Below are 14,107 nucleotides of genomic sequence, written 5' to 3'. Positions count from 1 at the left end.
CCATGGCTCACAGGCCCAGCCGCTCCGCGGCACGTGGGATCTTCTCGGACCGGGGCACGAACCCGTGTCCCCTGCATCGGCAGGCGGACTCTCAACCACTGCGCCACCAGGGAAGCCCCAGCACCTTATATCTTTAATAAAGTTTGTGACTAGCACATAAAAGATCTCCAGTTAGTAATTTTTTTCAGATCATGTGGAAAAGAGTCACTGTCTACATAGATTAAAGGTCAATCAGTCATTAATATCAGCTCACCCCATCTGCCAGTTCATTTACCTATTTGGGTTGTGTCCTAAAAGTTCAATCAAGAGTTTGCTTGTTTCAATGGGGAACTACACAATAGATATAATTATCATAACATATAGTACTCTATATTATGACATATAATAATGAACACTAATAGAAGCACTAAAAATTGCTCCAAGTCATTGAGTACCAGCTACTTTACATACATGATCCCTATTTTTCACAACAACCCTAAAGATAGGTACCGATTTTACAGATAAAACTGAGTTTCAACTAAGTTGAGGAGCTTCCTTTCAAGAACACACAAAGTCAGATACATTTCTTGCCCCAAAGGCAGCCCCTGCTAAAGAGGCAGTGACAGGCCACCCATGACCTTCCTTGCCACTCCTCCTCCCTTCCCCAGCTACAGCCGGTGGGCCCCAGGTGGCCCCTGACTCAGTGCCAGCCAATCCTGGTTGTGGCCTGGTTTGAAAAGATGAGCTTGGCCAATCTGATCTTCCTTTAGGAATTGGAATTGGGAAACATGGAAAGAAGCAGAAAGTTGGTAGGAATGAATGAAGCTTGGGAAGGGAGGCTGAGGAAGCTGTAACGGGCCATATTCAAGCTGAAGTTTATCAGGAAGGAGAAGGCAGAGACTTTAACATAGTAGAAGGACATAGAGCAATCAGAGCGGGAGCAGCCAGGTTGACGCAGAGCGCTCTGGGGCTAATCCGCTGCCCCTTTCCTCCTTTTATTTCCACAGTTTCTGTGCCAGGGTAGCCATAAAATAATCCTTCATTTCTTGAGCTACGTTTAGTAGCGGTTCCTTTCTTTTTAAAAAAATTTTATTTATTTTTAAATTTCTTTCTTCTATCTTCTACTCTTTTATTTTATTTTATTTTTATTTTTTGGCCATGCCGCACAGCATGTGGGATCTTAGTTCCCCAACCAGGGATTGAATCCGCGCCCCCTGCATTGGAAGGTTAGAGTCTTAACCACTGGACCGCCAGGGAAGTCCCTAGTATCAGTTCGTTTCAACTAGGAGAGCCAAATTAGAACACACAGCCTTCAAGTGCTGGGAAGAGAATTTGAATCCCCATTTTGTGGCTACAGAGTCTCTGCTTTTCTGACTGCACCTGCACCCCTTTGCTACATCACAAACACTGCTCTAGCCCATCACGGCCCACAAGGTCACCTTACAGTATGTGAAAGAGAACCAATAACAGACTCAAATATCCAGAATCCATGTCTAAAGTCTTGGTTTGCTTTCAGAGTCCCGAATGGGAGGGTGGGGCTTAAGAAAGTCTCAGGCAGCTGGGAGGTCTCCAAAGAACTCTGGGGCAGGACTCCAGCTCCCAGGGTGGAAGGTTCTACAGTGGGGAGAGGGTGGGCACAGGGCAGGATGGCTTCTTGGCAGGGCAGAGGAGAATGGGGGCTACTCCAGGATAGGGACTGGTCTTATCCGTGCTTCTATCCCCAGTTCTAAGATAGTGCCTGACATATATTTGAATGAGTGAATGACTGAGTGAGTGAATGAGTGAATGAGTAAATGAATGGCAGAAGTGGGCCACAGCCCCCCGTCACATATGTGGATCATTCTTCAGTCGAGTCTTCCCAAGTTAAGGAACACCTGTGTCTATCTCTAAGCAATAATTCATGCAACAATATGAGTATGCGTGCAACAGTATGTTCACAGTGACTCGTCACCTTCAGCTCTAAAAATATTAAAGATGATGTAGCGATGACCACGGTAAGGACATGGTTCAAAGACTACAAATAGATTCGGGATTGCATTTGCCCTGTTTACAAAAATACTGCTCGCTTTGTCTTCCTCTGTCTAGAGAGAGTGAGGTTTTCATTTTAAGAGGCTGACTCAAAAATGCAGGGCCACTTCCTGGGCAAGCTTCCAAGTGACTACATCTCCCTGACAGCGCTCCCCAGAGCCCTAGCGCAAGCTGCCTGGGGCGGGGCCTCCAGCCGTTGGTGGCTGTGGGAGCTACCAGAGGAGCAGTTATCTGCAGCCCGCCAGAAATGCTGTGCTTTTAGGCACCCCCCCCCCGCCCCCCGCCCCCGGGCACAGATAACGGCTTTGGCCTTTGCCCTAAAGAGACGTCAGAGTTTGTGATTGGCCAGGCCGCTGTGTGTGAAATACAGATGTCTGCCACACTCCTGACTATGGCATTCCTTCCAGCCGAGTACCCCCGGGTGTGGGTAAGTCTGAATGTTTGAAGTCTGCCCTCGTTGTTGGTGGAATGCTCAAAGCTGAGCGTTGTGACTTTCCAGGGGCATGACTTAGCGTATTTCTTAATCCTGCTAAGCCTCAGTTTCCTTTTCTGTGATATAGAGATGGTATTATCCTGCACTGTAGAAGGATAGAATGCCTATAGGAGGAGAGCAGTAGCTAGCCATCGTGGGACCACATCTGGTACCTGGCAGACAGTACACACTGAAGAGCTCTTATTTCTGAAGCATCATTCAAAAAAAAAAAAGGTTTCAATGACAGCGTCCGTTTTTATTTCTAACAGTACAATATTTCTCCAAAAGACTCAGCAGATATCTTCTACTTAATCACACGGGCGTAGCCAACAGAAATAAAACTTCAGGGGAAGTTAGTGCCAAAGGAAAGTTTGTCGGACTATATTCCCTTTCTCTTTTTCCCTTCTAGACCCTGACTGCACCTGCCCCATTTGCAGATGAAAGCAGCTGCCAGTGCCAAGCACCCCATGAGAAACTGACCATTGCTCAGGCCCGCTTAGGAACACCAGGTGAGGCTGTGCTTCTTGTTCTGCGGACGGGCCCTGTCCTGAGTTCTCAAGTGGCAGAAAGGCCATCATTATTTGAGCAGCACTGGCTTTGAATTGGAGAGATGAATTTAGAGATGGCAGCACAGTGCCAGAAGGGTAAACACCGTCGGCGATAAACTACGCCAAGCAAAGTAGCCAAGGGAAAGCTGCCGCGGGATACGGGAGTTGGAGCCCAAGCGCTGCCATTTAGTCATTCTACTGCCTTGGGCGAGTCATGAGAACAATCTGAATCTGTTTCCTCATGTGCAAACGGGGCCAATGGTACCTGCTTCACAAGGTTTTTGTGACAACTAGATTGCGTTAAAAATACCATAGCGTTTTTTTAAAAACTGTGAAGTCGTAGATAAGCCTATGCTACTGTAATTGTTATCATTCTTAAAAATCTGTGGGTTTTTTTTAGCATCTTTATTGGAGTATAATCGCTTTACAGTGTTGTGTTAGATTCTGCTGTTTAACAAAGTGAGTCAGCTCTATGCATACATATATACCCATATCCCCTCCCTCTTGTGTCTCCCTCCCTCCCACCCTCCCTACCCCACTCCTCTAGGTGGTCGCAAAGCACTGAGCTGATCTCCCTTTGCTATGCAGCTGCTTCCCACTAGCTATCTATTTTACATTTGGTAGTGTATATATATCAATGCTACTCTCTTACTTCGTCCCAGTTTACCCTTCCCCCTCCCCGTGTCCTCAAGTCCATTGTCTACCTCTGTGTCTTTATTCCTGTCCTTCCCCTAGGTTCATCAGAACCATTTTTTTTTTAGATTCCATGTATGTGTGTTAGCATATGGTATTTGTTTTTCTCTCTGACTTACTTCACTCCGTACGACAGACTCTAGGTCCACCCACCTCACTACAAATAACTCAATTTCATTTCTTCTTAAGGCTGAGTAATATTCCATTGTATATATGTGCCACATCTTCTTTACCCATTCATCTGTCAGTGGACACTTAGGTTGCTTCCATGTCCTGGCTACTGTAAATAGAGCTGCAATGAACATTGTGGTACATGACTCTTTTTCAATTATGGTTTTCTCAGGGTATATGCCCAGTAGTGGGATTGCTGGGTCATATGGTCGTTCTATTTTTAGTTTTTTGAAGAACCTCCTTACTGTTCTCCATACTGGATGTATCAATTTACATTCCCACCAACAGTGCCAGAGGGTTCCCTTTTCTCCACACCCTCTCCAGCATTTATTGTTTGTAGATTTTTGATGATGGCCATTCTGACTGGTGTGAGATGATATCTCGTTGTAGTTTTGATTTGCATTTCTCTAATGATTAGTGATGTTGAGCATTCTTTCATGTGTTTGTTGGCAATCTGTATATCTTCTTTGGAGAAATGTCTATTTAGGTCTTCTGCCCATTTGTGGATTGGGTTGTTTGTTTTTTTGTTATTGAGCTGCATGAGCTGCCTGTATATTTTGGAGATTAATCCTTTGTCAGTTGCTTCATTTGCAAATATTTTCTCCCATTCTGAGGGTTGTCTTTTCGTCTTGTTTATGGTTTCCTTTGCTGTGCAAAAGCTTGTAAATTTCATTAGGTCCCATTTGTTTATTTTTATTTCCATTTCTCTAGGAGGTGGGTCAAAAAGGATCTTGCTGTGATTTATGTCATAGAGTGTTCTGCCTATGTTTTCCTCTAAGAGTTTGATAGTGTCTGGCCTTGTATTTAGGTCTTTAATCCATTTGAGTTTTTTGTTTTTTTTTTTTTTTTTTTTTGCGGTACGTGGGCCTCTCACTGTTGTGGCCTCTCCCGTTGTGGAGCACAGGCTCCGGACGTGTAGGCTCAGCAGCCATGGCTCACGGGCCCAGCTGCTCCACGGCATGTGGGATCTTCCCAGACTGGGGCACGAACCCGCATCCCCTGCATCGGCAGGCGGACTCTCAACCACTGCGCCACCAGGGAAGCCCTGAGTTTATTTTTGTGTGTGGTGTTAGGGAGTGTTCTAATTACATTCTTTTACATTTAGCTGTCCAGTTTTCCCAGCACCACTTATTGAAGAGGCTGTCTTTTATCCATTGTATACTCTTGTCTCATTTATCAAAGATAAGGTGACCATATGTGCGTGGGTTTATCTCTGGGCTTTCTATCCTGTTCCATTGATCTATATTTCTGTTTTTGTGCCCGTACCATACTGTCTTGATTACTGTAGCTTTGTAGTATAGTCTGAAGTCCAAAGTCTGTGTTTTAAAACAGTTTCTCCAAGTGTGCCTTAAATTAAAGTGCCTGGGCTCTGCTCGAGGAATTTATTCGTTCAGTCCTTTAGCCTATACCAGAGATGGTGAGTGAAGAGATTTAAAAAGAACTATAAGGTACCATCTCTGTTTCCCAAGAGCTTCCACTATAATTAAAGAGACAAGACAGCTAGATAGGAGATAAACACCCACCAGTAGCATGCATGCATGTGCTTAGGGGTTAAATCCTGCAGCACAGATGATAACTGACAATTTTAAGAAGGGCAGATTCATTTGGCTTTGAGCAGTCACGCAAGACCTGGTCCCAGACCTGAGCTGATCCTTTTGGGAGAAGTAAGATTTGTACTTTGTGGGCAGAAAATGGAAGGGTATTCTGGATAAGTGGGACAGGAACAGCGAGGGCACAGAGATAGGGAATAAATGAATGGCGTTCCAGTCGATTGGGATGGAGTGAAAAATAAGATTAGTCCAGCAGGTGTGCCTTGAGCCATTTAAGATGGCATAATTTCATGGTTTCTACTCACCATTGCAAAACACCAAACATCCCAAATGTAATAGAGTCCGTGGGACAAAGGACAGTTTGCTTAATAATAACAACAGGTATTTATTAAGTGCTTTCTATGTACTAAGTTCTTTATCTGTATTGTCATTTCACTGTCACAGCTCTACGTGGTTGGTACTTTTAGTATTTCACAGATGAGGAAATGAAGCCTTTAGAGAAGCTGTGAATCTGCAGAAGATCATTTAGCTAGTAAGTGGCAGTGGTTCTCACATTTGAATCTGACTCAGAATAACCTAGAGGGCTTGTTAAAACACAGGTGGCTGGGTCTTGCCCCCTGATACAGTCCAACTGGGGTGAGGCCCAAGAATTTGCATCTCTAAGAAGTTCCCAGGTGAGGCTGCTGCTGGGGGACCACACTTTCAGAACTATTGGTAAGTGTTAAAGCTGGGATTTGATCTCAAACCCGTATGTGCTCGAGCTTGATCTGTTGGCCATGACACTCTGCTTCCCCTTTAAGAATAGCTTGGAGGGAGTGAAGAGAGGAGCAGAGCAGGCAGAGTTAGTAAGCTTTGTAGAGACTTCTTGTGAGAAAGGCAAGAAGAGGCTTGAGGAGGTAGTTGAGGGCAGCTAAACCAGCCTGCAAAGAATCACCTGGTAAGTTTGTAAGAAGCAGATGTTTTGATCGCTCTCCCCCACCCCTAAATCTGGGATGGGGCCCAGGCATCTACATTTTTAACAAGTAGCCCAGGTGATTCTGAAGTTGGTGGTCTACAGATCATACCCTGAGAAACGGTGACCCAGCAACAAATCTAAAAGATGCAATGAAAGTCCAGGTGGTTACGAAGAGAGCAGATTTGACCTCAAGTTAAAGGATGAGCTTTAGACCTGAACAGAAGAGGATCCTACTTTTCTGAGGGAAAGGAAAGGGGATTTGAACTTACTCTCCATCTGCTGGGCGCTATGCCCTGTATGTACTCTATTTAGTCTTTGCAAAAAGTGAGTGAGGTGGGTATTTGCCGACAAGGCAAATGAGACTTGGAGAACTGAAAAGTGGTTTGTCAAATGTCCTAGCTGACTGGGTAGAGCTGGGATTCGATCTCAAGTCCCTTTCACCTCATACCCCTGCTTTGTCCACTACAACGGATTGCCCTGTGGAGCACGTGCCACAGCAGCCCATGGAGCTCAATGAGAACATGCTCAGACTTCGAACCAGAGGGTGGCAGGTGTGTGAACAAGACAGATGGAAGCTGTGATCTTCTGTAGTGGCGGGGCTGTCTTCATGCCCACTGCTGTTTCACCAGCACCTAGAGAAGTACTGTATGCTCAGTAAATACTTTGTGAGTGAATGACTGAATGAACGAACGAATGAATGAAAGTTTGGGACAACAGAAGGAGCTCATCATTTGGAGATAGAATCAGAGAGAGTTTGACCTGATGCAGCCTGCTTGGGTGGGATCGGGCACCCGTAGGCTGTCTAACCGCCAGGCGGTTTAAAGCCCGAGAATCCAGCTAGAATAAGATGGTGGTGCATATTGAAATACCTGTGTGGTGGGCTCTGGGGAGCACAGGAGAGATGAGATGGAGGAAAGGTGAACGACTATTCTCAGAAATTCTCCCCTCTTATCTCAGGTGATGACACTGGCAAGTTATCCAGGAGAATTTGGGATGTCGGTGGGCATCTGGCCGAGGGAACTTCTGTTAGAAATTCCTTTATTTAGAACTTCTAACATCAGTGTTAAAATGTGACAAGAAGTTGGTTCTTTGATTACTTACAAGGCACATATTCGTCTTAGACCACACTCTGATAATCTCTGTTTTATTACAGCAGTGGTCCTCAAACTTTAACTTGCTTAGAATCCCCGGGAGGGCTTGCTAAAACTGGGTGCTGGCCTCCACCCCCAGAGTTTCCCATTCAGTAGGTCTGGGTGGGGCTCAAGCATTTGTATGTCTAACAAGTTCCCAGGTGATGCTGATGCTGCCTGTCCTGGGACCACACTGCAAGAACCACTGCTTAAGAGTAACTGTTGGCTATTGGAAATAGAGCTGCAATGAACATTGTGGTACATGACTCTTTGAATTATGGTTTTCTCAGGGTATGTGCCCAGTAGTGGGATTGCTGGGTCATATGGTAGTTCTATTTTTAGTTTTTTAAGGAACCTCCATACTGTTCTCCATAGTGGCTGTATCAGTTTACATTCCCACCAACAGTGCAAGAGGGTTCCCTTTTCTCCACACCCTCTCCAGCATTTATTGTTTGTAGATTTCTTGATGATGGCCACTGTGACTGGTGTGAGGTGATACCTCAGTGTAGTTTTGATTTGCATTTCTCTAATGATTTGTGGCGTTGAGCATCCTTTCATGTGTTTATTGGCAATCTGTATATCTTCTTTGGAGAGTAGACTTGACACGGGGAGGGGGAGTGGTGGGCTGGGACAAGGTGAGAGAGTGGCATGGACATATATACACTACCAAATGTAGAATGGATGGCTGGTGGGAAGCAGCCGCATAGCACAGGGAGATCAGCTCTGTGTTTCGTGACCACCTAGAGGGGTGGGATGGGGAGGGTGGGAGGGAGACGCAAGAGGGAGGGGATATGGGGATATGCATGGCTGATTCACTTTGTTATGCAGCAGAAGCTAATGCACCATTGTAGAGCAATTATACTCCAATAAAGATGTTAAAAAAAAGTAACTGTTGGTAGCGGTTGGAGGGAGTGTCATGGAGATTATCTAAATATAATTGTTGGAGCATTGTCCTGTTACTAGAGAAGCTCACAGCGTTTTAAAAATATCTTGCTGTTTGACTGTTATTTAAGAAAACAAGAAAAACATCACTACTTTTTTGAAATGTTTGGTAGTTTTCAAGACTAGGAAGCAATTACCTTTCTGTGGCGCCGTCTTGAGCATCCCTTCAAAAAGACAAAAGAGACCTGTATTGGGGGTTCATAATGAGCTTCAAGATTATAGTTGCAACTGAAGTCTTTCACTAACTCCTTCTCTAGCCCATTTTATGACTTCATACAATTGCCTACATTATGTTTCGCGGTCTTAGGTCTGCCCAAGCAGGATCTGCTGTGTAAATTCTAAAAGAGGCTGCTCATAGCTTTTAGCTCCTGGACCTCATCTGTGAGGTCAGAGGTGATGAACCTCAAGAGAAGGAGCACAGTAGAGCAATTGGAACTGGCACCTTTTTTTTTTTTTTTACCTTTTTTTTTTAAAGTTAATTAACTTATTTATTTTTGGCTGTGTTGGGTCTTCGTTGCTGTGCGTGGGCTTTCTCTAGTTGCGGCGAGCGGGGGCTACTCTTCGTTGCGGTGCATGGGCTTCTCACTGCGGTGGCTTCTCTGGTTGCGGAGCACGGGCTCTAGGCGTGTGGGCTTCAGGAGTTGTGGCACATGGGCTCAGTAGTGGTGGCTCGCGGACTCTAGAGCGCAGGCTCGGTAGTTGTGGCGCACGGGCTTAGTTGCTCCGCAGCATGTGGGATCTTCCCGGACCAGGGCTCGAACCCGTGTCCCCTGCATTGGCAGGCGGATGCTTAACTACTGCGCCACCAGAGAAGTCCTGGAACTGGCACCTTTAAAAAAATTTTTTTTTATTTAAGTATAGTTGGTTTACAAGTTTGTGTTAATTTCTTCTGTACAGCAAAGTGACTCAGTTATATATATATATATATATTTTTTTTTCATATTCTTTTCCATTATGGTTTGTCACAGGATACTGAATATAGTTCCCTGTGCTATACAGTAGGACCTTGTTGTTTATCCACCCTATATATAATAGCTTGCCTCTGCTAATCCCAAACTCCCATTCCTTCCCTTCCCTACCCCTCCTCCCCCTTGGCAACCACAAGTCTGTTCCCTATATCTGTGAGTCTGTTTTTGTTTTGTAGATGTGTTGATTTGTATTGTATTTTAGATTCCATGTACACGGTATTTGTCTTTCTCTGTCTGACTTACTTCGCTTAGTGTGAGAATCTCTAGGTTCATCCATGTTGCTGCAAATGGCATTATTTCATTCTTTTTGATGGCTAAGTAATATTCCATTGTATATATGTACCACATCTTCTTTATCCATTCATCTGATGGACATTTAGGTTGCTTCCATGTCTTCGCTCTTGTAAATGGTGCTGCTATGAACATAGGGGTACATGTATCTTTTTTTTTTTTTTTGTGGTACGCAGGCCTCTCACTGTTGTGGCCTCTCCTGCTGTGGAGCACAGGCTCCAGACGCGCAGGCTCAGCGGCCATGGCTCACGGGCCCAGCCGCTCCGCGGCATGTGGGATCTTCCTGGACCGGGGCACGAACCCGTGTCCCCTACATTGGCAGATGGACTCTCAACCACTGCACCACCAGGGGAGCCCTGCATGTATCTTTTTGAATTAGAGTTTTGTCTGTATACATGCCCAGGAGTGGGATTGCTGGATCTTATGGCAACTCTATTTTTAGTTTTTTGAGGAACCTCCATACTGTTCTCCATAGTGGCTGCACCAATTTACATTCCTACCAGCAGTGTAGGAGGGTTCCCTTTTCTCTTCACCCTCTCCAGCATTTATTTGTAGACTTTTTAATGATGGCCATTCTGAGTGGTGTGAGGTGATACCTCATTGTAGTTTTGATTTGCATTTCTCTAATCATTAGTGATGTTGAGCATCTTTTCATGTGCTTCTTGGCCATCTGTATGTCTTCTTTGGAGAAATGTCTATTTAGGTCTTCTGCCCATTTTTCAGTTGGGTTGTTTGTTTTTTGTTGTTGTTGAGTGGAACTGGCACCTTTGATCTTAGCTCAAAGAGTCCAGCTGTGGAGGTATGACCCTCTAAGGTTTAGTATGTATCCTGAGACAGAGAAAATCAGTAATCTGCCTGGAGATAAAGGAAAAGCCCAAGTGATTGCTTCATAGGTTCATTTTCATTAAAGCTGACATTTTTTCTTAAAGGGAAACTGAGTTCTGATTTCCTATTTTCCTTCACAGAAAGGGAATTTGTATTATTCTGTTCACACAGTGATATGTGTAGTTTTCCAAATCCATTTTTCAAGAGCCACCTGAGTGAATTTTGCCTTATTTCTGTGCCACCTGTACTGTAATTTACTTAATTTTTTAAAAAACATACTCTTTCTTTTTTAACTTAAATTTAATGTATTTTGAAAAGCAAACATCAATCATCATTTATTGAAAAGAGCATCGCTGGCTATAAGTAGAAGGAAATGATTAAGTTTATATAAAACTATGTAAACTTTGTGAGATAGGTAACTATTAGATTTTAAATGGTTAAATTTTGTGCCACCTCTTTTGCACATCAGCTGTACACAAAAACAGTACCAGTTACCATAATTACTGGGCATTCAGTAACAGTCTTTCTCTCTCTCTTTTTTTTAAAAGACTCCATAATGGCATGTCGTTTTCTAGAAGGCATCATGAGTTAGAAGAAAGAGCAGTGGCGTTTGGTTTGCACTCACACTCCATCATAGGTTGGTTATATGATGCTGGGTAAGCTGCTCAGCTTCGCTGAGCTTCCATTTTCCCCTGTATGAGAGAGGATAGTAAGTCCGCTCTCCTCTACCTACCTCACAGACTTGATGGAAAGATTAAGTGAAATACACGTGCTCTGTAAATCATACGTACTTTTAAGGCATTGTTAATAAGCTGCATTTTAAGGGCCATAATAAAAAATGAATAATCACCCTTTTATTGTTGCCTGAATCTGAAACAATACCAAGAAACACCATAACATGCCCTACAAAAATGTGAATTCAGATGTACTGTAGTTGGTGACTGCCTCCTATCTTGCCGTATGGTATGTGTATGTTTAACTTTTTAACCAACTGCCCAACTGCTGTCCAATGTATTTGTACCATTTACATTCCCAGCAGCAGTGTATGAGAGTTACAGTTGCTCGATATCCTCATCAGCACTTGGTATGATCAATAGTTTTTAGTCATTCTAGTGAGTATGAAGTAGTATCTCAGGGTTGCTTTAATTTGTATTTCCCTAATGACTAATGGTATTGAGGATCTTTTCATGTGCTCATTTGCCATTCATCTATTTATTTTCTTTGGTGAAATGTCTGTTGAAATTTTTTTGCCCTTTCTGTAGCTTTTTTTTTTTTTTTTTTCCCGGTACGCGGGCCTCTCACTGTTGTGGCCTCTCCCGTTGCGGAGCACAGGCTCCGGCCGCGCAGGTTCAGCGGCCACGGCCCACGGGCCCAGCCGCTCCGCGGCATGTGGAATCTTCCCGGACCGGGGCACGAACCCGTGTCCCCTGCATCGGCAGGCGGACTCCCAACCACTGCGCCACCAGGGAAGCCCTTTTTTGCCCTTTTAAAAATGAGTTGTGTATCTTATTATTGAGTTTTGAGGGTTCTTTATATATTCCAGATACAAGTCTTATATCAGACACATATATTGCAGATATTTTCTCCCTAAGACTTGCTTTTCATTTGTGTAAAACTGTCTTTTGAAGAGTAAAGGTTTTAAATGAGGTTTAATATATAACTTTTTTTTTGTTTTATACTATGTCCTTTTTGGTTCCTATTTAAGAAATTTTTGTCAAATTCAAAGTCCCTAAGATTTTCTCCTGTTTTCTTCTAGAAGTTTTGTAGTTTTAGCTTTACGTTTAGGTCTATGATCCATTTAGAGTTAATTTTTGTATATGGTGTGAGATGCTATGTAACATTTTACCACAGACCTAATGGCTTAAAACACGGCACATTCATTGTGTCACAGTTTCCGTGGATCAGGAGTCCAAGCCTGGCTTAGCCGAGTCCTCTGCTCAGGGTTTCACAAGGCTGCATTCAAGGTGTCACCCAGGGCTCAGTTCTCATCTGGAAGCTTGACTGGTGGATCTGCTAGATCTGCTTCCGAGCTCACTCAGGTTGTTGGCAGAATTTATTTCCTTGAAACTCTAAGACCAAGGATCTAGCTTCTTGCTGGTTGTCAGCCAGAGACCACCCTCGGCTCCTAGACGACACCTGCAGTTCCTTGCCACATGGCCCTCTCAAAATATGGCAGCTTGCTTCTTCAAAGCCACCAAGGAAGAAAGAATGAGTCTGCTAGCAAAATGGAGTCTTATATACTATAACATAACCATGGGAGAGACATCTATCACCTTTGTCATATTCTCCTGGCTAGAAGCAAGGCATGGGTCCCACTCCCACTTCAAAGGGAGGGGATCTCACAAAAGCGTGAACAGCAGGAGGTGTGGGGTCAGTGGGAGCTACCTTAAGGTCTCTCCACCATGGCCATGGAATAGGTGTGCCCCACCTTTTGATCATTGCCAAACCTCTAGCTTCACAGGCCGGTGGTTCCCAGCACAGACCCTCTAGAGAGTCCCCAGATGCCTAAAAGGATGTCCAGAAAAACCTCGAACAAAAGAGTAAAACAAATAAACATACCAACTAACTTACAAAGCCACAGTCTATTAAAAATATTATGGAGAATTTCAAGCATTCACAAAAGTAGAACAATATAATGAACCTTCATGTGTCCATCACCCATACCTAACAACCACCATCCTGTAGCCTTCCCTCATCAACTCTCGCCTCTTGAATTATTTGAAACAAAATCCCAGGCTTCCTATTATTTCATCCATAAATACTTGTGTATATATGTCTTAAAAAATAAGAACTCTGGGTTTTTTTTAAGGCATAACCACTATATCATTATCTCACCTAAAAAATTAATAGCAATTCTTTAATATCATCAAATATCCAGTGTTCCAGTTTCCAGTTATCTTATGTCATCATTTATTTATAGTTTGTTTGAACCCAAATCCAAATAATGTCTATATATTACAATATGTTGAGGTGTTTTTTAAATATCTTTTAATCTCCAAGTCCCCCCCTCTATCTCTTTCCCTCTTCTTTTTTTTCTTGAAGTTTACTTGTTGAAGAGATGAGGGATTTTTTTTTTTTTGGTCCTGCAGAATTTCCCAGTCTAGAAATTGCTGACACACCACAATTTTAAAACGTGAGCTTACTGCAAAATCAACTCCGCAAATACTCTTCACAAATTTACTAAATGGCCTTTTTTCTCAGTAATTATATCGTCTTTCTTTACTTTTCTTTCCTCCCTGCTTCCTGAATTTATTTATCTTGATCACTTCTGAATCAATAACACAAAGTTCTGCAAAACTGCCACCTGCTTCCCCCTGGGGTTTATATCCTAAAACAAATTTTCCTCAATTGAATTCAAATTGAATAAGAGCTTTGAAACCAAGGATCCCTCATTAGACAGTTTGTTATTTCAAAGTATTTTCTATTTACCGTGCCTTATTTAGAATACAGTATAATCCTGTGAAGGCAATTCTCTTTGTTCAAAACGGTGTATAATTGGGAATAATTGCAATTCCCTATCTGACAAAGTCTCTCGAGTTTTGTTTATTAGAGAAA

The 14,107-nt window shown here is 43.3% G+C and overlaps 1 protein-coding gene across 2 annotated transcripts in view; it reads left to right on the top strand.

Moving 5' to 3' along the window:
• Positions 1-14,107, top strand: part of PCYT1B (phosphate cytidylyltransferase 1B, choline) — a gene marked incomplete at both ends in the record, with an annotated part of 163,189 nt that overhangs the window by 65,812 nt on the left and 83,270 nt on the right. For both annotated transcript variants that reach the window (XM_082864753.1, XM_082864752.1), the window contains one exon: positions 2,889-2,988. In XM_082864753.1, the coding sequence (XP_082720879.1) occupies positions 2,889-2,988 (100 nt within the window). The remainder of the gene's footprint in view (positions 1-2,888; positions 2,989-14,107) is intronic.

The sequence above is a fragment of the Leucopleurus acutus genome (assembly GCF_964270905.1).
Source record: "Leucopleurus acutus genome assembly, chromosome: X".
Taxonomy (NCBI): domain Eukaryota; kingdom Metazoa; phylum Chordata; class Mammalia; order Artiodactyla; family Delphinidae; genus Leucopleurus; species Leucopleurus acutus.
This window is presented reverse-complemented; position numbering and strand designations above follow the sequence as displayed.